This window comes from Pleurodeles waltl, chromosome 11 (genome assembly GCF_031143425.1).
Source record: "Pleurodeles waltl isolate 20211129_DDA chromosome 11, aPleWal1.hap1.20221129, whole genome shotgun sequence".
In the NCBI taxonomy this organism is placed as follows: domain Eukaryota; kingdom Metazoa; phylum Chordata; class Amphibia; order Caudata; family Salamandridae; genus Pleurodeles; species Pleurodeles waltl.
This window is the reverse complement of record NC_090450.1, coordinates 636,549,355-636,575,587: the sequence shown is the minus strand read 5'-3', so window position 1 is coordinate 636,575,587 and position 26,233 is coordinate 636,549,355. Positions and strand designations below refer to the sequence as shown.

The 26,233-nt window shown below is 42.3% G+C and overlaps 1 protein-coding gene across 4 annotated transcripts in view; it reads left to right on the top strand.

The window, feature by feature from the left end:
* EBF2 (EBF transcription factor 2) overlaps nucleotides 1-26,233 on the top strand; it is a 193,842-nt gene that overhangs the window by 151,516 nt on the left and 16,093 nt on the right. For 2 of the 4 annotated variants that reach the window (XM_069214155.1, XM_069214154.1), the window contains exons 8-14: nucleotides 2,138-2,255; nucleotides 6,171-6,301; nucleotides 8,383-8,509; nucleotides 19,163-19,251; nucleotides 21,254-21,319; nucleotides 23,183-23,354; nucleotides 24,148-24,333. In XM_069214155.1, the coding sequence (XP_069070256.1) occupies nucleotides 2,138-2,255; nucleotides 6,171-6,301; nucleotides 8,383-8,509; nucleotides 19,163-19,251; nucleotides 21,254-21,319; nucleotides 23,183-23,354; nucleotides 24,148-24,333 (889 nt within the window). Of the gene's footprint in view, nucleotides 1-2,137; nucleotides 2,280-6,170; nucleotides 6,302-8,382; nucleotides 8,510-19,162; nucleotides 19,252-21,253; nucleotides 21,320-23,182; nucleotides 23,355-24,147; nucleotides 24,334-26,233 lie in introns of all 4 variants that reach the window. The other 2 variants (XM_069214151.1, XM_069214153.1) reach the window with 1 other exon arrangement.

Below are 26,233 nucleotides of genomic sequence, written 5' to 3'. Positions count from 1 at the left end.
AAAGTGCTTAGGCCTTAGAAGGCTTAGGAGAAGAGTTGCTTGGGGCCAAGCTCCGGGTGGGAAATCTGTGCTGTGTGCAGAAGCACCATCTTGAGTCCTGATTTCATCTGCCTGATCCAACCACAGTGCCTCGCCTCCTTGAAATATGTGCTGATATTTCCATTTTGGATTTCCTGAAACATCTTGTCATAAATCTTGCGGATGCTGGAAGAACTCAGGTGCATTTCCCAGTTGCTTGGCAGGGGCTTCATGGCCCCAGCACAGCATGTGTTTCCATTGTTTCATGGAAACTAATCAAGTCCATGTGAATCAGAGGGCTATGTCATGCTGGAATCGTTCGCTTTAGACCTACACCCAAGCACGCAATGACGACACACGCCCAACCTGCAGTGAGCACTTAATGATTACAGGAATTTGAGACACGCAAAACCCTTTGCCAAGACGCAGGTCTAAGGAGGAACCACAACTTATCCTTCAACCCGTCTTCCTAAACGTAGATTCTCTCTCAACAAAGACTGCTGGAAAGTTACATGAATGTAAAATTTGAGAGGACAGATTACAGGAAAAAAATGTTTGACAGGAAATTTAGCCACACCATGTGATGTAATAAAACCATGAGTTGCAAATGAATGACTTACTAAGCGTGTGTTGCCAATCAATGTTATTGCAGTTGGCCATTAAAGAAGAGAAAGTGGCTCGTGTAGCGTCGGCTTGGAGAAAACTGAAAAGCCATATTGATTTTCATTTTCATGCACATTGAAGCTGTATCAGTGGATGCAAATCTATTCAGTGTTTTTTAATACAATCATGTGCCTAAGTTGAAGGGTGCGTTTTATCAGGTCGAGTAAGATTATTGTGAGTCGAGTTTTTCAAAGGCACATTTATTGTATGCAATGTATGGTTGTAAAGGATGCCTTCCCAGCTTTGAGCCCTCATGGCATTTAGAGCACAGGCTAGCCAAATGATACTTTTGATTGGTGATTACCCAAAGCGCTAGGCAGGACTTTTACATTTAGGAAGAGGACTTTATATATAAAAAGGTCCATTGTCTGAGCTCCCTATCATCTCCAATATGTTTTTATAAAGGAGTGTATCTCTGCAGAGTTTCGTATTTTGTTGGCAGGTTTATACGGTTTCTTGCAGAGCCTTCTTTCTCGAAGTTGCTATTAAAGTTCATCTTACTGTACACGAAGCTCTGTCTTCCTGACATATGATCAGTGGAGGGGAGAACTTCCTCGACCAAAATGTCTTTTAAGCTATTATCATGGTTGTTACTAAAATATCCACATGCCAAAGGAAGATGGTGTTAGTAGACAAGGGAAATCTAGACAGCAACATTTGCTAGAGGTTCCTGTTAAGGCACTGCTCTACACTTGTCATCCCTAGAGCATTCATCTTTTAATGACAAAGTCCTGCTCCAGCCAACCTTTTTCCCACCATTAACTGCTTACTCTAATCACACCCTCACCTGCTGACTTTCAACATCCTAATGAGCCTACACCTATATTATTGCACTCTTTTACCGTTTCCTGACCAGCAGGGAATCTCATACCTTCTTGCCCAGGAATAGATGGTGTAACTGTTTAGTTGCAATTATTGTCATGTACTGAGATGCATTAAGCATTGCACTGTACATTTATTGTGTTTTGAACAGGCATGCAAATTGTTGAAATATGTATATCACTCCACGCAATCATATATACAATGATGACTCTGAATTTTCAAAAATTAAGATGGACAGTATGTTGAACTCCTGCAGAGCATGCGTTTAGAAGCTACTTCAAAACCCCAACGCCTGCTAGTGCCTTTATTGGAAGCAAATGAGAGAAACAAACCATGCTCCACCTTTGTTGGGTTGTACATAAAAGATGGAGAAGCCTTGTGCTGTTTCTCCAGTAGCATTGACAAACTGTAATCAGTTCCATTGACAAGGTGAAGATTCCTCTTACTCTGTGATAAGTCATGACTTTTTTTGTGTTAAACATTTAATAGGAGGCTCTTCTGTGAGCGCCATTACCCAGAGTCAAAGGACCATTCCAGACACACATTAGAAGGCCATAAAGAACGAGATCGAATAGGCACGGTGCCTGGTGGGACATTTGAAGGATGTCTCTAACACAAGCCTTTCTCATTCCAGGTGGTACTATCGACAACTGTCAGCGTTGATGGTCATGTGTTGGCCGTATCCGACAACATGTTCGTCCACAACAACTCCAAGCATGGTCGGAGAGCGAGACGACTTGATCCGTCTGAAGGTACGGACCCTTGTCTGGAGTATGGTACGCACCTCCACATTTCTTTTCTTGCTGCTTTTTGGGGTTTTCTTTTGAAGTTTAGAGGGCAGAGAATGCTTTTTTTTTTTTTGGGGGGGGGGGCTACAGATGCAAGATGAGGTGATTGACATTTTTAATCCTGTAAAGTATCCTGGTATCTACCTTTATTAAGCCCAGTTCTTTACTACATTAACATATGTTAACATTTACTGTAATTTGCTTTACGTTTGGTTAAGTATAGCAGCTACAATCTTGGGTCACTTATAATAAGCGTTTACCGCAGTAAATCTTTTGAAATTGCTTGCGAGATGCAATGCCAACCTTTATTTAAGGTACGAGTGAATATTACAGATAGAGCAGGTGCAAAGAGATAATACTGGAACATTACCTACAGGGTCACATTTGCTATTTTGTTTTAGGAATTCGGCATGTGCCAGAAGATGAGTCTTTTGAGGAACTTTAAGTCTGTTTACGCCTCTCTGTGCTCTAAAAACTTAATTAAACATGTCTGTTCAGTGCGTCTTTCAAATAAAACACTAGGAAGACACCTTAAAATAGATATTTCAATCTTTTCTGTATTCACATTAATACATGCTAATATGCACAAATGCAAACATTGCATCTTAAAATTAATACACATTTCCATTACATCTTAATGAATACATGCAGACAACATATCATTAATTTAATACATCTTAAAATAAAGACATGGATTGGATATATATTGAAGAAAACACATCTTAAAGTAAGTGCATGTATCCAAAGTATTGTAAAATAAATACCCACTTATGATATATCTTAAATTACATATACCCATAAGATGTATCCTAAAATTAACGTATATGAAACAAGCAATGCAATTTATGTACATTAAAATGTACACAAGTAGGCAATACAACTTATAATCATTTCATGTTGCATTACACAATAAAAGGAACACACAGTACATTTTAAAATAAATACATATCTTCAATACATCTTAAATTAAGTGCATATGACAACAAATGTGTGTATGTGAATGTCTTAAAATAAGGGCTCACTGCTTTTATAGTAAACGCAAGCATCTGTGAATCACTACATACATGCATTCAACCAAATCGAATACATCTTGAAATAAATCTACACACCCAATGCATCTGAACATGAGTGTATGCATTAAGTTTGTCTTAAAGTGAATGCATGCAATCAAGGCATTTTAAACTAAGCATTCAGGATTTCGTAAAGTAAACACATGCACCGGTGCTTTTTAAATAAACACATGTGTTTTAGGAGCCTGAATCTGTAAAAAAAAAAGTAGTTGGATGTGGCAGCCCATCAGGAAACGACTCCTTCCTCAAATTCTTATGGATCTTGAATTTGCAAACACAAGTGCCAAAACTATTTTTTGGGGATTTTCCACTGCAGTGAAGTGTGCAATTTCCCAACAAGCCATGCTTCTCAAAAGTGATTTGCACAAAATACACCGTGAAAATGTACACAAAGGGCGTCCTCATCCATCAACATCATTGGGTGTATGCTAAGTTGCTCTGCAAATTTCTATGAATAATCTCTCCCAATACGCCTTGCAAGGTAGCGACTGGTTCAGCCCCTCTGAAGACACTAGGGACGAAATAAAAATATAAGTGTCTAAGGTTTTGCATTTAGGTGGCTGTCACCTGTAAGGTTCGATCAAGGTGATTGGGTGATCTGTCCCAGAGCTACCCGAGCAGGTAAATCTTGATGCATAAGGCAACTGTTGCAGTCTTTAGTTTAGCATACTGCTTTCTCCACTTGGCTTTGTCGGTCTTAAACATGTTTAAACATGTTATCCAGGGTTCCGATGTGTGGTGAGGCTGCATGACTGGACATGGGTTCCATGATGTGACCGTAGCCCAAATGTTTGAGATAGGGTTACCCAATATCAGCTAAGGATACACGATATGGGTGTAGGATTTATGGTTTGGGTTCAGGTTATGGGCTAGAGTCCAAGTTCAGTCAATAAAAGTATAACTTGCAAAGCATGAGGCACGGCTGAGCAACATCACTGTGTGTTGCATGGTTTAAACCATGGGTCTCACTTGAGCTTAGTATGACAAAAAACATGACTTGAGCCCATGTTTCAAGATCTGAGACCATGGAGTATGACATCATTCCGGGTCGTATCCTTGGAACCTGTGCTCTGTGACTTGACCCAAGGTTGTATTACTTAACTCAGGTTTTATAACTTGACTCCAAAGTATGACTTCAGGCTCGGTTTAACTATTTGGGCCAGGAATTCACTGTTTGAACCTGTGCTACTTAGCCTATGTCTGTTTTTTATGGTTTGGGCTAAGGTGACATAGTTTGAGTATGAATTATGTGAATTGAGGCTCATTTATCTAGAGTCTATGCTGGAAGGCTCAATGTTACTTGGTCCTCATTTAGATTACTTTGGAATTACTCCTATACTATTTCACTTTTGCCAAGTTGCATGGCTTGTGCCCTTGTTACAAACATGGGTCTGGAAAGCCTGGCTGGAGCAGAGGCTGCCTGGTTTGAGGCCTGGTAACATGTCTTAAAACGAGCCCCCTGCTTTGAATCTGGGTTATAGGCAGTATCTATGTTTGAGTGTTCCTTTCAGAAATGTACAAGACATGAAACCCTCACAGTGAGGTCAGCTGGTTTACAAAGTGAGTCACCAACTTAATTTCAGACACGGTATATCCTATCACCAGCCAGCTCACCCCGGTATCACACTGTGTGATGTTGGATATTCCCCAATGTACAGTAATGAATGAAGTGGTAACACATCAGGCACCTCGAAATGTGTGACTTGCAATGCAGGCCACGTGCAAGGCCAATATTAGTTGCTCCTAAAGCACGATGGACAAGCACCCTTACCAATAAATCAATACGTAGTCTACCTCTTTTGTAAATAAACTAAGACAGCAGAGAACCTTACAGCTGTCCTCCACCCGCCAGACCCCCCAAACAAATGTATGTCAAAGACCTCTTAACACTGATATACACCGGCCAGGCTTTTATTACATTATGGGTGAGATCGTGTTACACTGCCATCTCATTTTATTTCTTTTTCTTTACGGGGCCTGTAGCAACCCAAAGAAGAATTAATGAACTGGAATAAAATGATTGAATCTGTAAAGAATTTGCAGCCGTGTTAATTTCCCCCAGCGGGCAGCGAAAAAAAAATAAAGGAAAGAAAATCCCAAGATTCTGTGCTCTAGTGAGGCGGTCCAGCTTTTCTTTCTTCCCGTTTTCCCTGGACTGATTGGATGTGATTGACTGGCTGCTCAAAGTAGGCGCATGTTTTTGGAGCCCCGCCAAAGTTCTCCTCCAACTCTGACCCTGTCAGCATCCTGCACTGGTTTGATGGATTGGCTTTGGAGAGGCCTGCAAAACCACATTGGGTTCCTGGTGTGATGTGAAGTCCAGAGCCCTGCACACATGGAAGGGGAGGATTGTCGCACGTTAACCAAATCCGTCAAAAATAAATAAATATACAAAATAAAAAAAATCTAAACATATTTTTGAAAGCCTTAAATAAAAGCAAATCTATTAGTATATATTTAAAAATAAGGTCGCTGAGGAAGCCCCTGCCAAAGCAGCAGCATGTTTCCTGTACCTTGCTGGGCGATCAACTAACCAAAATATGTTAATGAAAAGGTTTTCAAAACTCCGTCTGCAGGCTTCATTAGGTTTCCACACTACCTTACACTGCTGTGGGTCTCCCAGGGCCTAAATGATGCTGGGTGCCACGGAAGGGAAGCCAAGCAATTAAGAGGACTTCGGGCCAGGAGTTAATTCTTGCTTCCTAGGGTCCTTTTAAAGGTCGGACGAGCTGGAGAGTAAAAATGTTGAGAAATAAGTGCATAAAGTTACATTACATTTAATTACTGAATCTTTCCCTTCTTTTATTAGCCACTCCCTGCATCAAAGCCATCAGCCCCAGTGAGGGCTGGACAACCGGCGGAGCCATGGTCATCATAATCGGGGACAACTTCTTCGATGGCCTGCAGGTTGTGTTTGGGACCATGCTTGTGTGGAGCGAGGTAGGTCCCTCTGCTTGTTTCTATTGTTCTATTGCTCTCTGCAGGCTGTTGTTGCGAAGGGAAAATGAACACAAGTTATGCTATTCAACCTGAACTCAATGACCTGCCCTGAAATAACACAGTTGCAAATAAAATATTTTCTGATGTAGCACAGTTATGTTTGAGATATCTTGTTAAGCAGGAACACTGGCCTAATGAACTTCTTTAGTAGATGAGTTGGCTAACACATTAATGCTGTTGCTCAGGGAGCTTGCATGTATTTGAGGCGGCCCAAGCCCAATATTACAGAACCGTGATTTTTTTATTGTGTTAATACTTAATTGATTCAAGGTGTATATTTATGTGCTAATGGTTAAGTGATTCTTTGATGTATGAAAAAGAAAAATATAAATCAACACAGCACTGAGAAACCTAAGTTGGATAATGTCCTATTGATAGTGATCAAATTATAAAAGCTTTATTCAGAATAGCTCAGGTGATGATGAGCACACCAAGAGAGTTTATTTGAGCAATTATTTATTTTTGTGCAATTTAATAGAGTGCAACTCTACCAACCAAGTAGTAGTGTATCTTTAATACGAACTATACCCTCATTGACATCTGTTTACTAGATTAATATTGTGTTGGTTAGTTCAATCGACTACACTATTATGTTGACTAAGTTGACCACGGCCCTCTTTGAGATGGGTAAGGTGGCTAATACCCTACTTAGATTGTTCAGTTGGCTTAACAATGTTAATCAGTAATCCTTTGAGCTGCCTAAGTTGAATAATACCACATGAAGACAGCTGTAGTGACAAATGATTTTTTGAGAAGGTTAAGTTGATTAATGCCCATCGAGATGGTTTAGCTGATGATTATCATAGATAGTTCCAATAAGGCCTTACCGAGAAAATGAAGGTATCTGAGGGCCCAATGGACTAAGTTGACTAATGCCACATTGAGATAGAGTAGCTGACTAACACGCCTTTATGAGAGCTCAGTTGACTAATGCCTTTTTAAATAACCCAGATAATTCCCTTCTAGACTGCTCAGCTTTCTAATAAAGTATTTAGTTGACTAATTCCCTCATTGGAATGGCTCAGTTGACAAATACCTACTTTACAATAAAGGCTGTCACATTAAATAACTCTGCTTCTTAATATCCTATCAGAAGTTCTTAGTTAACTTACAATCTATTAGCATTGGGTCATGACTAGTGGCCCGTTGGACTATAACTTGGCTGACCAGTGCCCCTATTGAGTTTGCCTAGGTGACTAGTACCACAGTAGAGGCCAAATATCATCCAATGCACCATGAGGTAGCTTTCAGTCGACTGTTTTCGCTCTTTAATTTGTTGTTCTAAATAGCCCAGTTGAGCTCTATACACACTGACACAGCTCTGTTGCAATAACTTCACTAATTCCTCATTGCTAATTTCTCAGTAGTATGCCTTGATGTGAGCTCTTAGTTGAGCAATGCTATCCTAGGACAGTTCAGCTATATAAAACTCCAGTTGAAAGAGAGATTAAAATGAATGTTAAGCGTCAACTTGTCAATTGTGGTAAAGTGGTGAAATGACTTGGACCACATCGCCCAATCTGTAAAGCACTTACTTTGGCTTCTTTTCTCCAGAGACAAACACGACTCAAAACTAATTCTGTTATGCACAGCGCTACTACTTATTGACTAAAAATGAACCCTGAGAGAAAAATTAGGGAGTGCTTTGCTTCAATGAGCCTATAACAGAGGTATCAAAGGAGGACAGGCCTAGCTGTAAATCAGGAGAATTATTGGGATTTTCCAGTGAATCTGAAAGCCAGGTTGTGCTGCAGAAGTCAAGAACCGTTGGATATTTGTTAGGGCCAGTCTGCTCTGAGCCTCTTTGATTAAGGTTACTTAGTCTCCAATAGAAATCTAGTACATTGGTTAATAGTATATGTGTTGTGGGGAATGTTATCCGTCACAGGCCCTAGCATCTATCGGGGGTCCTGCGTAGTTACTGTCTCCAGCCTCATAGGATGTGGACAAATTAGAAATATCTAGAAAATCTACATAATGGAAGAAATCATGACATTGCTCCTCTTTCCTTCGCTTTCCAGCTTATAACGCCACATGCAATCCGGGTCCAGACTCCTCCTCGACACATTCCAGGTGTGGTGGAAGTCACACTATCGTACAAATCCAAGCAGTTCTGCAAAGGAGCGCCTGGGAGATTCATCTACACAGGTAGGTGGACACTGTTATCCTGCATTGTTCGGGTGAGGCTTGTTGCTTGAATGAGAATTTACCTTAAAAAACAAAAGACCAGAAGCATCAGGCAAAACAGGAACGATTTGTTTAATTATACATTATGGCTGGGAGAGGAGATGCCTGGGAGAGGAGCGGTAGAACTGAAGTCTGAGGACTGTCTCTCAATGTACATCTGTTTGAAGCAGATTTGTATACATTTCTTTGTGTGTAAAAAAAACATAAACATTCTTTATTGGTAAAAAATGTGAACATTTGTAATGGCGTCATAAATACTATTCCAGGTAGGGAATGCAAGTGTGCCTTGACCTGACATGGACACAATGTGGGCCAATGAGTATGTGTCCATATGTCCTGCCTGAGGGGCCCGTGGTCGCTGTGTGTGCTGTGTCCTGGTTGGCTAAGTGTTCCTAACTTCATGTGGCATCTAACTTTATGGTGTTTTTGGGAATACATCCCTCTGGCCATGTGTGTTTAACTAGTGCTAATCTCCAGGAACTATTGTGGTGTTGCTGCCTATCTCTGGGATCTGATCTAAGTGTTCCTCTTTGTGCGGTTGACTCCTGGCTAAGTGTTACCCCACCTGTCACCTGTCTGTCATTAACTTTAGACCTGGGTCTCAGAGCCTGCCAGACCAATGACCCTCGTGCCAGGGTTGATGGAGAGTTTACAATGGGAGAATCTAATAATGGAGATGTGACTTTGTTCGTGTATATAAATGTATCGCTGTGCGCATTGACATAGATTAATCCAATATTAACTTTCCTTCCTCTAGTTGAATATTTAACTACACCATCAACCCGCATGTCATTACAGTCGCATTGTGGGTACCTGGTTGTTCCACTTTCATAGCTACTTAAACTCTACCCAATCTGGAATCTGTGTTTTTACAGCAGAAAACCCCTACTTGCAGGAAACCACATAAAAACAGTAATACTAAAAAAATGGGCAACAATGAAGAGCACATACCAGTCAGCCACTGGGGATCCAGAATAATCAGTTCGTGAACTACTCCTGCTCAGGGGCACCTCCCTCTTCATGCATGTCTTTCTGTAGTTGGTGCAATGTTTGAATGGCAAGCATCAGAGTTCCATTGTCCAGGTCATTGGCAGGTATAAAAGTGCAGCATATGCACCGATGTTCGCGCACACCCCACCCTCCATTTCAGTAATCAAGTCTAACACTTACCAATGTTGCATCATCATGAGGCAGATGGCTTTCAGTTCTTCCTTGATTTCATTAAGGCTGAGCTCAGTGCAGTTCATCATTCTGAGCATTTCCCAACAGGTTATTTGCCACCAGTGGGCATTCACTTTTGTCTATAAGGTGAAGAAGGGTATGGACCCTCCCCCATGATACTTGGGTGTCAGTGAACAGTCTAAACTCCTAGGGAATGTCCTTGTACTGAGCCCAGCCCAAATAATCAGCAGTTCTTTTCCTTTGATCCTGATGCAACAGTGTTGTTTTTTTTCCTTAACGGGTGCTGGTATAGTTCAGATAGATCTTCTCCGGGGATGACCAGGGTTGGGTGCATATGGTGATGAAGGAGCAGAGGAAATGCCATCCAGGGATGAGCTGGGTGTAAGCAAGCTCATTGCACTGCCAGTAGGTGTCATCAATGTGGAGGTGCCCCATTGCATGTCCGGAATGCGCAGTATCGTGCCACAGTTTTCATTAATACCGAACAGAAAGGTTTCTTGCCTCTAAAACATGAGGAATATAGTGTAAGTTTCCTTACAATTAGGGGTTGACCCTTCCTTTCTATCCACATATACCTATCTATCTCACTGTCCCATGTCTCCTGACACAGGGCATCCATGCTGTTGTTCAACCCTCCCCTATGAGACCAATTTCCATTCATATGTTCGAGGTGGATGACTCTGCACTGAAACTCCATGTCTGGGGTCCATTTGTTGTTAACAAAGACTGCCCCAGACACACTAAGGGCCAACCTGGGATCACAGATGGAAGCCGGAGCGGTCAAGTTTGTGCACTGGGTTGGTAGTTTATCCACCAAGAATCTCTTCTCTGGAAAATCTCAGGGCCAAACAATGTCCTCCTCTTTAGCTCCCTTTCTGGGCATCCTGTTTAGCTCAGTTTGGATATCGCTAGACACAGTGAGAAGGTACAATGCTTTGGGGATGGTCTTATAGCGGGTCAGATTTGCTACTACCCTTTGGGGCCCTACTCTATTAAGTTGCATTTTGGCCCTAATTCTACATAGGTGGAGATGGAGAAGGCATTTTGCTTTTCCAGGGGGTATCTCTTGGGGCAAGTAAAGTCTATCAGCACCTACTGTATGTGGTATTAGCGAACAGACGTAACATGACCCGGCTGATGTCTTGGATCCCACGGGGGTCATGTACTAATACCATGTGTTGTGCAAAAGGGCACTGTGTAGTCCATGTGGAATGCTAGTGTTGGGTGCTGTTTAATTATAGGTGATGTGGGAGAGGTACCTACAAAAGCACTGTGTTGATCTCTGGATAGACTCCATTAGACTAGACTGTTTTTTAGGAATGGTTGGATGCAGCAGCATCCCTAGTAACAGAGAATGTACACATGCAATAATACATAATTTTGGTCGCCCTGGGATGGATCCAAGGGAGATGCCTGTAGCCCTCTTGTGGTTGGAGTAACCAATGCATCTCTCTCTTCCACCTTGAGGGTGGTGGTCATGGCGAAGATTATTCGGTAGGGTCCTTCACATTTGGCTTGCTTTCATTTTCCTACAAAGTTCTGAATGTAAACTTCTTGTACAGGTTGAGGTGTTTGCTATGGTAGCTTGGCACTGGTGCACTTGCAGCTCCAGTGGGTGACCTGTTTGGATAAGAATTTGGCAATTTTAGTTAGCTCTGAGAGATATACATGCAATTCATCACCCAGTGCTTTAGAGCTAGTCTCAATGCTCTATTTGTTCCGAGTTTTGCGGGTGGGTGTCCTCATCAGTCTACCAGTCACTATCTGGCATGGTCTGAGGTGGTGTGTTCCTCAGTGTAAACAAGGTTAGGGGCAAACAGTGGAGTCACTTCTTGTTGAGACTGCCGCAAATTTCAATTATCTTATTTTTTAACAGGCCGTTGAGCCTCTTAACAACACCATTGCTTTGAGGGTGGTACTCTGAGGCTAGTTTATGTGTAATTCCTAGAAGGGTACAGATGTGGTCAAACATGGAGTTAACAAAATGCTTTATGTTGTTCGACTAGATGATGTCTGGTACCCTCTACCAGGGTATTACCTCTATGGCAAGTAAAGTTGCTGCTGCCTTGGTGTCGCAGTGCATACAAGGACTGGCTTTGATCCACCTAGAATAAATGGCAGACCACTAAAATCAGGTACTGATAGTTAGCAAGTCAATCAGTCATGTCAACAAAGTGCATGTGTAATGCACTGAAAGGCCCCTTTGTTCTGGGGATAGCCAAAGACACAACCTGGAGAGTGGGTTTGGGGGAATATAATTAGTAGATGGAAAATCTGTTTAAATACATTATCATCTCTTTGGTAAGGTTGGGAATAAACGAGTCACTCTGAGGTTCTGCTATTGTATTCGGCTGTGTGTGCTGGTAAGTGTTGCTAGGAAGGTTGACCGGGATTACTAGGTTGCAACTTACTGCCCTTAGTGATGGTCTGAAGACAGTAAGTTTGTAGCCTGAAACTGGTTGCGTAGTCAGTGTACTCTGGCTGTTTTGGATAACCTTGAACACTGAATGTTCTGCATACAGTGTCAGCGGTGCCCCCATCACAATGGAGGTGCTTTTGTCAACAGCAAAGGCCGCTGCTGCTAGTGCCTGAGTGATCTCTGCTTTGATTCTGCAGAAGGCGTCGTGCATCTCAGGCATCCAGGCTAGTTCCTCCTAGCCAGCTTTTGCCTTTTTCATGGCCTTGAGTAAGGGGGCAACAAGTGTGCTGTAATCAAATACCCACTGACGGGAGTAGTTGCACAGCCTTAAAAACATTTGCATGCCCTTTTTTGTTTTCTGTGGTGGCATAACCCTGATGGTATCCATGCACTACAGTGTGATCCGCTGACCAGCTGCTGATATTAGCTCACCCAGAAAGCTTACCTTCTGCTACACATTTTGTATCTTCCCCTTCTCTACTTTGTACCCTCTCTCGGCAAGTGCAGTTAAGAGGGCTATTGTGTCCTGATGACATAGGTCCTCTGGGGGACTGCATAGCAAGATGTTGTCAGCATACTGTATTAGGGTGCTATCCAGTCAGGAGTTAGCAAGGTCCTTCCTTGAAGATACTGGAGGACTCACAGTACCCTTGCTGTAGTCTCCGGTTTAGCAACTGAACCGCTCTGCAAGTGAATGCGGTCAAGTATTGACTATTTGCTGCAGAATGCTAAAATATGAATTCTTGATGTCTATCACAGAGAAATAGTAGGCCTCGCGGGTATGTTATTTAGTATGATGGGGGGGATCTGGCACCACGGGGAATTCCTGGCCCACAATGTCATTGAGAGGGTGCAGGTCCTGCACCAGGTTCTAGGTGCCAGGTCCCTCCCTTGCGCTTTTGGAACAGGAAGATCCATGTACTGCAGGGGGAGACCCCCACGCAGAATACCCCAGATCAATTAGTGCTTGTATTGTGGGTGCTATACCCTCATCAGCTTCTTTGCAGAGAGGGTACTGATGCACCCAAGGTAGAAAGGTCATTGTCCCATCTTCTGAGAAATGAATGGTCATGTTTAGTTTGGCCCTTAAATCTCTTCCTAGGAAATTAGTTGGGGATGAGGGATGATATAGCAGCCATCCCTTCTTGCATCTGCCTCCCACGTCTAATTCTAGGGGTTTTGTGAAGGGGGTCCTCATGACTTTGCCTGAAAACATCTGTGCATCCATGGAGTTGTTGGATAAGGGCACAATCCCTTCTTTTAATCATGATTTTGTTGCCCCTGTGTCTATTAGGAAGTGGTAGGGCATGTTGTTTACCAGCACTGTCAAGGTGGGTTCCTAATTGGATTGCGAGTAACTGACAGTACAGGACACATGAGAGTGGGTGTGTGTGTCATCCACTGGGAGAAGGACTGGCCCCTGTTAGCCCCACAGCTCATCTGGTTCTGGGAGCAGGAGGAGGGTGGTGACCCGGTCTTGATATTGGGAGTCCTCCGTACCACCTCCTCGACTCCTGCTACTACAAGATTTATTGTTTCTGAACTACTGAGGTGGTGCCATCATTGGTGCCACCACCTACTGCGCCATTACAGCCACAGCTGTTCTGACCAGGGCCATCTGCTCCCAACTCAGGGACTTTGCAGTAACATCCTGGTCTCATCCCATCCACTTCTTACTCTCTATTTTTTCCCTTTTCGCCATTACTTTCCCAAATTATGAGACATCCTCTGCATTTAGAGGAAAACCTATTCAGGATTTTTCTTCCTATATCTGATGCAGTCCGCAGTCATAGCCATGTCGTCTGGCTCAAATGACCCTCCCCTAAGCCAGGACCAGTCAAATTGGTTCCTCTCCTTAGTCCAATCTGCCAGAAAGTCGCAGAACGGTCATGTAAAGTATTCCCCTAGTTTCTCACCACTTTCTCCCTTCGGGTCAACCTATAATTATCATGGGCTCGGACCTGGTGGCACCCACTCTTGTTGCAGGATCCCAGAAGACTGCAAGCCCCTTCCTTACCCTACTAATTGTCTCTCTATCCAGAACTGCTATGAATCTTCCTGTTACTTGGGTGCGCTCCCCAGAACGAGCCGGAGTGTGCGTTCCCCGTGCCGCTGGGCCTCGGTGGCCTGAATGGTACAGATGGGCGCGGGGTCAAACTTTGGGCCTGAACTAGGGTGGTGCAGGGAGTATCTTGGCCTGTTGGCCTGTTGAACCTCCATGCCTAAACATAACAGCCTGTTGTTTGGTAGGGGCCTCTTCGGCTCCCTCTACTAGTAGATTGTTGTATCCTAATGCGGAGATAGCAGGCATCAGGGAGAGCACTTCCATTCCATCATATGGCGGGGGTGGTGCAGGCGCCTTACTTGCTATTTGCAGGTCAATGTTATCAGCCTAGGCCTCCTCAAAGACAGCCCATAGTATCTAATAATGTTCATGTTTGCCCTGTGTACTTTGTATGGTTGTTCTTGTGTGTTCAACTAGTTGGGGGCAAAGTTTCACTCTTTTGACTATGGGAACCCGTGTGCCTTGGTGTGTGGTGTCATTCATGGCAGAACTTGTCAAGCTTTTTAGCCTGTGTCGGGAAGTATTCCTGCATATGCTTTAGTGGGGTATCCATGATAAGTTTGGGTAGTTTGTTAGGGGCTAGTTACTTCTAGCTTTTATGTTTTTATTGGGGATTTTGAACTATTCGCTTCTAATTTTCCTGTTTTTTAGAGAAGTTTAAGTTTTTACTCTGGTGGCGGGGAAATATGTACATAGGGATTACTAAATCCAGTCTAGTAGGGGGGAATATATTCTCGATTATTACTGGATCTAATCTGGTAGAGGGAAAGTATAAAAAAGGGAATTGCTAGACCTAATGAGCTAAATCTTATTCACAGATGCATCAAAATAAACATTAAAAAACACAAACATCAATGCATATGAAGAACTACAACCTAAGAAAAAGTTAAATTGTTCATTCAAAACAGTTTTGAAATTTGGCATCAAAATAGCGAGCTTTACTTTGGCATCAAATAGCAATTTGTAAGAATCAACAATGTCTTCATTGCCAATTCAATGACAAAACACAACACTCGTCACTTAAAGCAAAACAGTTACATGAAATTTACCGGTACAGCATGTTGGGTCACTAACAAACACAGAACTCAAGACAAAAACACAGTCATATTAATTTACTACTGCCACAATATCAAAACAACACCCTTAAAACTGGCACAAAGAAAAACTTATAAGACACAAAAAATAAATAAAGGGAATGGTCTGTCAGGGGTACCTTCGCTCGCACCTAGCGCAGGTTGTCCTGTGACCAAGGGAAGCTCTTCACAGTGAGCAGGACTAGGAGATCCTGATAATCTTGTCGATATCAGCTCAGGGGTGAAGATTACAATAACTTATGCAGAGAAGAAACAGATAACTTCAATAACCATAGACCCTTCTAGGCAAAACACAAGCTATGCCTTATCTCCTGCATCTCAATCATTATAGTTCCCTAACGTCTGAATTATACCCTATGTCACACCCAGGGGTCCTGCGTACCATTTGTGCCATGTCCAACGGTCCAATCGAACACACCTCTCACTTCTTTCAGATAATATAAGTGTTAAGAAACCGGTTGTACTGAGAAAACCTCTTTAGCCTAATAAGATCAGGTAAGTGTGGGCACTACATCACAACCAAAGCCTATGCATACCATTTGTGTTACAACCAGCGGTCCAAGCAAAAGACACCTCTTACAACAGAGGTGTTGACCCTAAATTACTCTATACCATTTGTGTTGTGCCCAGCATTCCAAGCGATCAGTAAGCCAAAATAACAAACTAAAAAAAGAACAATATTCACCTTCCCTGATGCTGATGATCAGCACAAAGTGACTTAAGCAAGTTATGTGGATATTCTTTTTTCCTAGTTTGTCACATGCCAAATGCTAGGACTAATGCCTTGATGGAGTCTCTTACCCTTCTGATAGCAGCTTCAGGACAGACCTCTGACCTGTGGATTCAGTTGAACTTACAATCAATTGGGGCTTCTGCCCACCTCCCTTGTTGCGCAAATGGGAATCTGTCCTGGCAGGGTCCCCTTCCTTTGGTCTCAATCGGGTCCAAGGAACCAATCAGCTGCTGGCTGGCTCACCAAAATGTTGCTCAAATGAGAATTTACCTTAAAAAACAAAAGACAAGAGGCGTCGGGCAAGGTAAGAATGGTTCTTTTAATTAAACATTACGGCAAAGAGAGCAGTTACAGAACCGGATTCTAAGGACTGTCTCTTAATGTGCATCAGATTGAAGCAGGTTTTTATACATTACTCTGAGTGTCATAAAACCATAAACATTATTTTCTTGGTAAAAAATGTGAACATTTGTCATGGAGTCATAAATACTATTCCAGAGAGGGAATGCAAGTGGGCCTTGACTTGGCGTGGACGCAGTTTTAGCCAGCGAGTATGTTTCCATGTGTCCAGCCTGAGGGGGTGCATGATCACTGTGTGTGCTGTGTGTACTGTGTCCTGATTGGCTAAGGGTTCCTAACTACATGTGGCATCTAACGTTATGGTGCTTTTGGGAATGTACGCATCCCTCTGGCAATGTGTGTTTTATTAGAGCCAATCTCCAGAAACGATTGTGGTGTTGCTTTCTATCTGTGGGATCTGATCTAAGTTTTTCTGTTTGTGCGTTTGGCTGTTGGCTAAGTTTTACTCTACCTGTGACATGTCAGTCATTGACCTCAGGCCTAGGTCTCAGAGCCTGCCTGATCATGGACCTACGTGCTGGGGTTGATGTAGAGTTCACGACAGGGGAATCCAATAATGGTGATGCGACTTTCTTCGTGTATGTAAATGTATCTCTTTGGGCATCAACATCGATTAATCCAATATTAATAGGCTCGTGGGAGGTCGGTGGCACCATATTCTGTAGCAGTATAATAAAGGGTCAAGATGCAGGCAAAATTTCTGAATACTCGAGGAGGAAGTCAGTAACTTACCAGCTAGATTTTGTGCCACCTCCTGGTGTGTACATTAGTCAATTACACATTGGAGATGCTCTGCTGCCTCACTTGTTTGAGGGCCTTAGAAGAGTGGTGTTACTACACCTGGTTACAGTTTAGATTTAGGGAAGGTACATTGAGTGGATATGGTAAACTGAACTGAAAGTCTCTTTTCCAGATGACTGTATTACCCTTGGTGGAGATTTAAATATATTTGTTAATTATGAATTTTATATATTGCATCTCTACCTGGAGAGTGCCAAAGCACTTTACAGATAGCAAATATTAAGTGAGGATTTTGAAACACAAAGAAGTGATAGCACATGAACCAGGAGCACAGAGGATAAAGGCAGAATGTAGGAGGGAAAAAATAAGTGACACATGGCAAAGATTTAGCGGGGAAGCCAGAATATTAACACAAATAGAAACGTCTCACGTTTTTAACGAAATTGTGTGTTCTATTGACAACGTAGGAGAAAGTTTCAGACAGAAAAGCAGCTTCTGTGCACAAATTTGGATGCAGTGGAGCGAGATTGTCATTTTTTTAGTCTCCTGTTGTGAGTTGCCAAATAGTGTTTGGGAGTTTTGAAGAGTGAGGTGTTGCTATTGTCTGTTCTGGAAACTATAAAGTAGAAATATGTTTTAGTAGAACGTAAGTGTTACAAAGACTTGGTTAAGAGTGTTTGTAGTGAATGTCGCAGTGTGAGTGGTGTAAGTGTTCATGGACAGAGGACAATCGATACAGAAAAGACGAGTCGTGACTGCTTGGGAAAATTAGGATGTAACCAATTGATTTCTAAGTTAGTTAGCCAGTTTGTGTTGAACTTTAAATAATGCTAGCATGTACCAAGGAGGAACTAGAACATATAAATATTGCCAAAGGATGAGATTTACATATACAATTGTGAAAATCAGTTAGTTTAAGCAGCATGATCTCTTGATGGTCTGTACTGAGATGTGAGATGCACCTGCTACATTGTCTATTTGTGTGGGCTTACATACAAAAGGGCTGGACCATTGAACTGTTTATGGATGTAAATAGTTGCAGTGCCTAAATGGCAAGATAACAGGGCGCTCCATTCTGTCCTTGCTAGGCTCTTAGTTCGAAACCCTCTGTCATTGACTTCACGTCAATAAAGTGAGAGCATTTAGGCTTTGTAAATGATTTCTTCTTGCTTACCAGGTTTGAGAGTGACCATGAGCCGCTGGTGTATATATATATATATATCACAATCCATCTGCGAGTCATCACTTATGAGAAATGAGACAAACTCTATTGTTGGTAAGGTGGGCAGCATGTAGGCTTTAATTGTCGTGGAATAAATAAATTAATTAAGTAATCAAGGCACACGTGGTTAAGCTCCTTTCAGCTCTGACTTAACATGCTCTTATGGGGATGGCCAAAGAGCAAGTAAAATTAGAGAAGATTGAAGAACCACTATAAAAAAGCTTTGAAACTTAGGTCGGCAAGCCCAGTCAAATTAGTAAGGAGTTACCTATGCCCTGAATGATTGGTAGAAAGATGTTTTGTATGCTCAGGGGTGTACATTTGGGCTTATTTGCAAATGGAGGTGGGAAAGACTCTCTGATTCTGAGATTGTTCTCCGTGTATGGGTTCAAAAACGGGAAACACAGCAGACACATTCATTAATTTGTGTATTTATGAGGTTTGCCTTTATATGTACATTTATAGACCCCAATTCGTGGCATTTTGTTAAAGTATTTATTATTTTTGGTCTATTTAAATTGACTATAGTTAATTTCAAATTAATTTCAATTTTCTGTGTATTGTTGCCAATGTATGCAGTTAAAAAATCCTGCAAATAAAGTATGATATGTGATGATATTTTGTTTGAGACAGAGACGTATATTCTGTAGCTTGTCTATGTTCAGGATTGGCTTATATTCATCTCATTGGGCAGTTCCACCCTAATTTGAAGTATTATGTCTTACTGCTTGTTCCTGTTTTTTTCAGTGATACTGCTCCTTCCTTTCACTTCTAATCATAGGTCTTCTTCTCTTTCAGCCCTAAATGAGCCCACCATAGACTACGGCTTCCAGAGACTGCAGAAGGTCATCCCCAGGCATCCAGGTGACCCAGAGAGGTTAGCCAAGGTGAGTGGAAGTTGTCCAATCCCCCTGAATGTGAGTCTTCTTGTAGACTTGTTGAATCTAGAGATTGTGCTGACACCATGAGATGTACCTAGCAGGAGACGCACAAGGGTCTCTGAAAGACAGAAAAGGCAGAGAAAGGTTAAGACAAATGTCAAGTTCTCCACGGCAAATGACTAACTCTGCTCCGGCCCTACCACAGAGATGCAAGCCTGTGGGAATATCGCATATTCTCTATCAGGTCACCGCCACCCTAGACATAATAATAAAATAGATTTGTTCACAAAGAGAAATAGATTGATATGGTTTTGGTGGATGTGTGAAAATGCTACATGTATTGTTGGCCCATTCCTTGCCAGCTGCCTCTTTCTGTTCCTCTAAGTAAAGTCCCACTCTACCTGCATTCACTTACGAATTAAAAGGTTTCCAGGCTGGTCCTTTAACTAATGAATGGTTACAGCACAGGACTGTAGTCTTAAAAAGTAGTCTATAATTATGTTTGAATATATTTGAATACACAAGAGTAACAGACTCATTTAAGGATCTTTCACTTTTTCCACGGGGAAGAAATATAAAATTGTATTTGTTAACTGTAACTATAAACTGTAACTATAAAGCACATACTGTCACCTTCCCAAAACTCTAAAGCAGTACCTATAAATTCCCCAAACACATAATCGATTGTGTTATTTTATATGTGATTGAGTTAGTACTTAAAGTTTCTTCTAGCGCTTTAACCAACAGATAATCAATTACAGGGTGGTTCATTTATCAATATTTTGAAATATTTTACTTTTCAGTAGTAATTAATTGTTTTCTGAGAATGACTGGCAAGAGTTTGCGAGGTGTGAGTGAATGGGGTAAAGCAAAGCAACTAGGTCTTGTCAAGTGGCTTATGTTTTCTTTGAACGCAGTGGGGATGACTCAAAGCCATCTTTTCAAGGAGTTTCTGGTGACAGTGCCAGAAGACGACCCCTGCTTAAGAAATGAGCTCTGAAAGCATCTAGGGTCTCTAGCTGCTTTGATAGACGAGAGCGGTTGAGGTGTGTTGGCTACAAGAGGTTCACTTGTATTTCTCTGCACTGTCACTTCCTGTATATCTGTGTCAGAATCCATTCTGCACATCCTCGTACCGGGATCGACAGAGTTGGTTCTTTTCAGCACCGAGGACAGCTCCCAGGCGGCAAGATAAAAGAGCTTGGCCCTTCGATTGGACAGAGATCACCCACCACACATAGCACGAGGCACACTAACCTCTGGGGTTAGGGGCAGGCTGCCTAGCAGGCCGGTGCCACTGAAACACCCGTGGCAGTCAGTCACGTGTTCACTGCCTGAAAGACTGACAGAGATTGATGAGATTTTATGACAATTTGGTGCTTGAAAAAGGCTCTTAGACCTTGTTTACGAGTCAGACACGGCGAAATTACCGTATGGATGTTCGCTCCCCCTGTTTTTGAGTTGACAGGTTTTTCCACTCCGGGTTTTTGTGGGCATGGGAGAACCAGACCTGCTTTTTCCAGCTGGAAATTCTGGTCAGAAAAAGTCAATGTGGAATTGGATGCATCATTGCCCAAGCCTCACTCTCCGTTTTTTGTCTGCCAGAAATTACCAGAATAAGCTATGCCCTTCCCTACCCTAAACTCGCACACCCTCTCTACCCCCGCCTCTCGGAGTGCCCTGCGTACGGTTACCATCTGCATGGAGCAGGTGGTAAGTGTATGTGTTAAACTCCATGGAATGTTCAATTATGTGTGGTTTTACGACCGGAGCAATCAGTTGCACTTGGTAACTCTCCGTTCTATGAGCTTTAATTTGTAATTGGATACTAGTGGGGTGAAATATAAATCTACCGTCCCCCCAGTACCGTCCAATCAGGGCCTTAAAGTAAGAGCTATGTCCACTATCAGTCTCCATTTTCCCTTAGTAGAGGCCCCATGTGTGCTTCTGCCTAAAGTGCATAGAAGACTTCTTCTAAACATCTGTTCTTTTTTGTTTGTTTTCCCAGGAAATGTTACTGAAGAGAGCAGCAGACCTAGTAGAAGCACTTTATGGCACACCGCACAATAACCAGGTGAGAGGTTCACTCCAGTGTCATCTCTGGCCCTCAGAACCCATACAGAGAGTGCCCAGCAAGTGATGTGATTTTCCATATGAGGAAATAAGATCCTGTTGTTCACTTGCTGAAGACTGAGACTTTGGTGTGGCTACTTGTGGCATACATTGCTGCTTGGAGGGTTGAACTGGTTGAGCACTGGCAACTAGTGGACAGTGGGTGCATGACCATAATCGAGTTTACTAGAGGGTCTGCACTAAGTGATGTCTAAAGAGGGCATTGTAGTGCCTATCTGTGAGTAGCTTCGATTCAGATAATTATGTGAAGACCTACGTGACATTTCCACACTCTTCAAGTGATGGTCAGTGGTGTAGCTGTACATCGACATTGCAGGCAGGCATTGAAGATAGATGTGGCCACTATATATTCAAGGATAGTATTAGGATTAAACAGAACTATTCTGTCACCCAATGTATAAACAAGTTCCCCAACTAACTGCTGCTAGGTGTCCAAAAAGGTAGTATAGTCACTAAATGTGTTATAACTTACTTAACAGCAAGGCCTCAGGCCTAGGACACTTTGCCCCACAACGGGAATAGTTCAACCACTTAACTTTTTCAAAGGGCCTCAGTGCACTGATTTCTTGATAAACATCCAGCCACCCTGTGCGGTGGAGTGGCTTATAAAGAAATCAGGAGCTTTTCTGATACACTACTTCAACTGAAAGGCCAGAAGTGTGGCAGGATCCATATCCCAGCCCTAATGGCTTTTCACCGACCTTCATATATGGTAAGGTTTCAGGTTGTTCGTGAGGTTGATCTTCCACTATATTTCAGTATTTACCTTCTTCATATTAAATTTTTCACACTATACATCTTGACTGCCAATCTCCCTTCAAATAACACAAAACGCCCTACATGCATGTATGTTTCTCAATGGACAGCCAAAGTAATTAGTGACTCACGCATTCCATCAATAACCCAATAAATTAATCAGTCACTGCCATAGTGTTTCCATGCCCTTATTTCCCTCTAGATCAATATACTTTTTAAGAAGTGGCTACAAGAATAACCCTATTTTATGCTACTGTCATCTCCTTGTTTCTTGGCACTGTACACATGATGGACCACTAATACATAATTTCTTATGGTGGCTCTTGTTTCATTTAAGCTACCCACATTAGTTACACAATTCCCAAGTTAAAAAATACAAAAGTTTCTGAAAACTAAGGCCCAAATTTAAGGAAAGTAGCACTGCATTAAATGCAGCACCACTTTTCTTGCGCCAATCAGCGTCCCCCTAACGCCACCATGTGTGCGCCGCATTAAAAATACGGTGCACCATGGCGCAGGTTAGAGACAACAGTGTCACAATTTTTGACGCTATTGTAGTACATTTCAAGGTTAGCACCAAAAACGTTGGTGCTAATCCCGCAAGTTACATAGGGGCCCATTATAAATAATGGTGTGCTCCCTTTTAACGCCTGCTATGTGCAGGCTTTAAAAATAGGTGTAAAAAATGGTGCAGTGGAATTTTATAGATTCCACTGCGCCATTTTTGAGGTCCCCCTAATGGGGGAACGCCCCCCTTGCATACATTATGCCTGGAGTAGGCATAATGTGGCGCAAGCGGTTACAAATTGACATAATGCATGCATTGCACCACTTTGTAAATATGGTATGGTGAATTTGGCCACGTCAAGCCACATTAGTGTCATCAAAAATGATGCTAATGTGGCACAAGGAGGCGCTAGGTCCTCTTAAACTTGGGCCTAAGTTGTGTAAGGTTCACACACGCATTTCATCCTGAGTTATCTGAAAAATACTTCTCGTCAATGGCCATTTCTGCAGTGTGCCACAAATAACTTTCTTGTTATTGCAGGATATTATCCTGAAGCGAGCCGCTGACATTGCAGAAGCCCTCTACAGTGTGCCCAGAAACCCTGGCCAGATTCCTCTGTCCAGCTCTCCGGCCCACGGCATGATGGGAATCAACTCGTACAGCAGCCAGTTAGGGGTCAGCATCTCAGAGTCGGCACAGGGCAACAACCAAGGTAAGGAACAAGCCCAGATCAAGTGTACTTTTCATTACCTCTAATGCCAGCAAGTCTAACTGACTGCTCCCTCTAGCTAGGTCTGCCTGCCTTGTGCTTGAGCCATCAGGGCACTTTTGTACTGTTGTCTGAAGCAACAATGGCTATGTTTCTAGTTATGTTTCTACAAGAGAGCTAGGACTGCCGCCGACCAACTGGAGAGAAAATTGCTTATGTTCTCCAATGCCCGTTGGATTGCTGTTTCTGCACGAGTGCTATGACAGGGATGTTTCAGCTAGAAAGATACAATGTGCACGTTTCATCTAGAGAGCTGGAATTCTCTGGTTTCTTGTATAGAGCTACGTTGTCTTTCATCTAATAGGGAGTGTGTAGTGCTCTTATACTGGAGTTCACAAATTACATATCATTTCTTGCAAACCATGGATTAGGTTTCTTCTTCTGGAGGCTCTTGATTATCCCCCTTGCTGTGGATTTAGGTTTTCTCTCTCCTAATGGAGAACTAGAATTGTTTCTGTTCTATTGGAGATGGTTCCCTTCTAGAGAGATACAATTGTTTCTCTTTTTTTAGTGATAATATAATGCAATTTTTTGATTGACCTCCTTTTAGGTAGTCTCCATTTGCTTATTTTTGTTGATATGATGGCAAGCTAGAACTTTCTATCTTTTACTGGAGTGGTGGGTTTGCACACTAACATTGATACACAGCTAGTTTTAACACCACAGGAACAAATTATATTGTGTATATGCCCACATGTCTAATGCACAAGTACATTTGTCATTCATATATTTCTAGGTTACATTCGTAACACGAGCAGCATATCACCACGTGGATACTCTACCAGCTCAACACCTCAACAGTCAAACTACAGCACTCCCAGCAACAGCATGAATGGTTACAGCAATGTACCCATGTCCAACCTGGGTGTCCCAGGCTCTCCGGGATTCATCAACGGTTCACCCACAGGCTCCCCTTATGGAAGTAAGTATCTTGGCCAAGTTTGATCAGCTTTGGATTGGCATTTTCTTTGAAATAGACTTAGGATGTTGGGAGCAAGAGCGGCCATGCCCCGCTTCTTCCAGCAGGCATGCAGGAATAGAGTCAGGCCGACATTCCCTTCTGCTGCAAGGCATATGTGTTCTCCTGAGGGATACTGTCTATAGAAGAGGTAGCTAATACTACTGGACTACACCATTCAGGGTAGGAGTGGGTACCTGGATATTGATGATTAGCAGGCATGTAGCATTGAATTAGCACTTTTATTGAATGCTGATGATCTGTGATTTAAAGTGCTTTGGGAGGACGCCAATAAACTATTACCGAACATGGTATTTACAGATCAGATTTTCAGATCATTAACGTAATGGTGCAATACCTTTTACAAGCATTAAATATTTTATAGTTTCATAACCAATTGCCAAAGTTACTTTACTTAGTGGTGTTGATGTGGTAAAGCTCCCAGTTTTTCATTTACACCGTTCCTCTTACGTCAGTAGAATGCAACTTTCCTCACCCATCTGCACCAGTCAGGTTCAGTAATCTTAAATAATAATCTTAATTGTCATGTCCCTGGATGATCGGAAAGCAAACTATCTGTTAGATTGGCTAAGAAACTAAGAGGTGTATTTATAAGCCCCTAGCACCACCAGAGCATCATTTTTAGCGATGCTCCGGTGGTGCTGTGCCCTCCACCATATTTACAAGGTGGTGCTAAGCCTTTTTTTTGTGGCTTAACGTCACCTTGTAAATATGGGCCCCTCTTATGCAGTTTTCTGTGGCAGAGGGTCATGCAATGGGTGTTGCTGTGGGTGTTCCATCGCAACACCCATTGCTTTTGACGCTGCCCTAGATTTACAAGGAATTGTAAATCTGAGGCAGGGCCATAAACTAACAACCCCCCAGGGGTGGCGTTAGCATGGTGAAGCGAGATGAAATACTTTTATTTCTCCTCGTTTTTGCTTTTTCTATGTGTGCTGCATTCTGCAGCACACATAGAAAGAGCAAAAGGCTGTTAATGATTATGTGCAGTAAAGTTTCCCTTCCTGCAGATAAACAATCATTCAATAATGATGATTTGCTACTTCTAGTTGTCCCTTCCTGCACATAAACAATCACTCAATAATGACGGCTTACTACTTCTATGTGTGCTGCATTCTGCAGCACACATGGGAGTGCCAATTCACCATTGTAGATTGTTTATGTGCAGGAAGAGACAGCTTCCTGCACATAAACAATCATTAATGGCCTTTGCTCCTTCTAACAATCATTCCCTTCAGCGCAGACACCCTTGCACTATGATGCAAGGATGCCTGCATTGTCGCTGACCACTACATTTGGAGCCAGTGCTGGGGAAACACAGGGTTGTAAATATGGTACATCCCTGCTTTGCAGAACTGATGCAGTGCAGCACTGCCTATTTTTGGCACAGTGCAGTGCTGCACCAGTTCCATGTAAATATACCTCTAAGGGCATAAAATGTTACTAGAAAAGCTATGGATCCGACCTCAGGCTGAATAAAGCAACTGGGATAATTATTTCCATTGAATGGAAAATGATATATCTGTCTGTCGGTCTACTTAGCTACTTATTGAGAGGATACATAACGAGTAAAAACGTAATATGATCTTCTGTTGTCATCCATGGGTTATGGTGGCACCAGAGAACATTGGGCAGTGGGCTAGTTAGATTAAAAATTAGTTTTCTTCAAATGGGTAAACATAGTAAGAAAAATTACTGGACTAAACTGTTTGGTTCTCTGCAGAAAATATATAAGAAAATGTGAAACTATCTTTTAAGACTGTAGAATTGTAAAAAAAAAAAAACTTTGCTTAAAACACATTCTGCCTTTAGAAGAGGGAGATTGTTGGTGCTGTTCTTATAG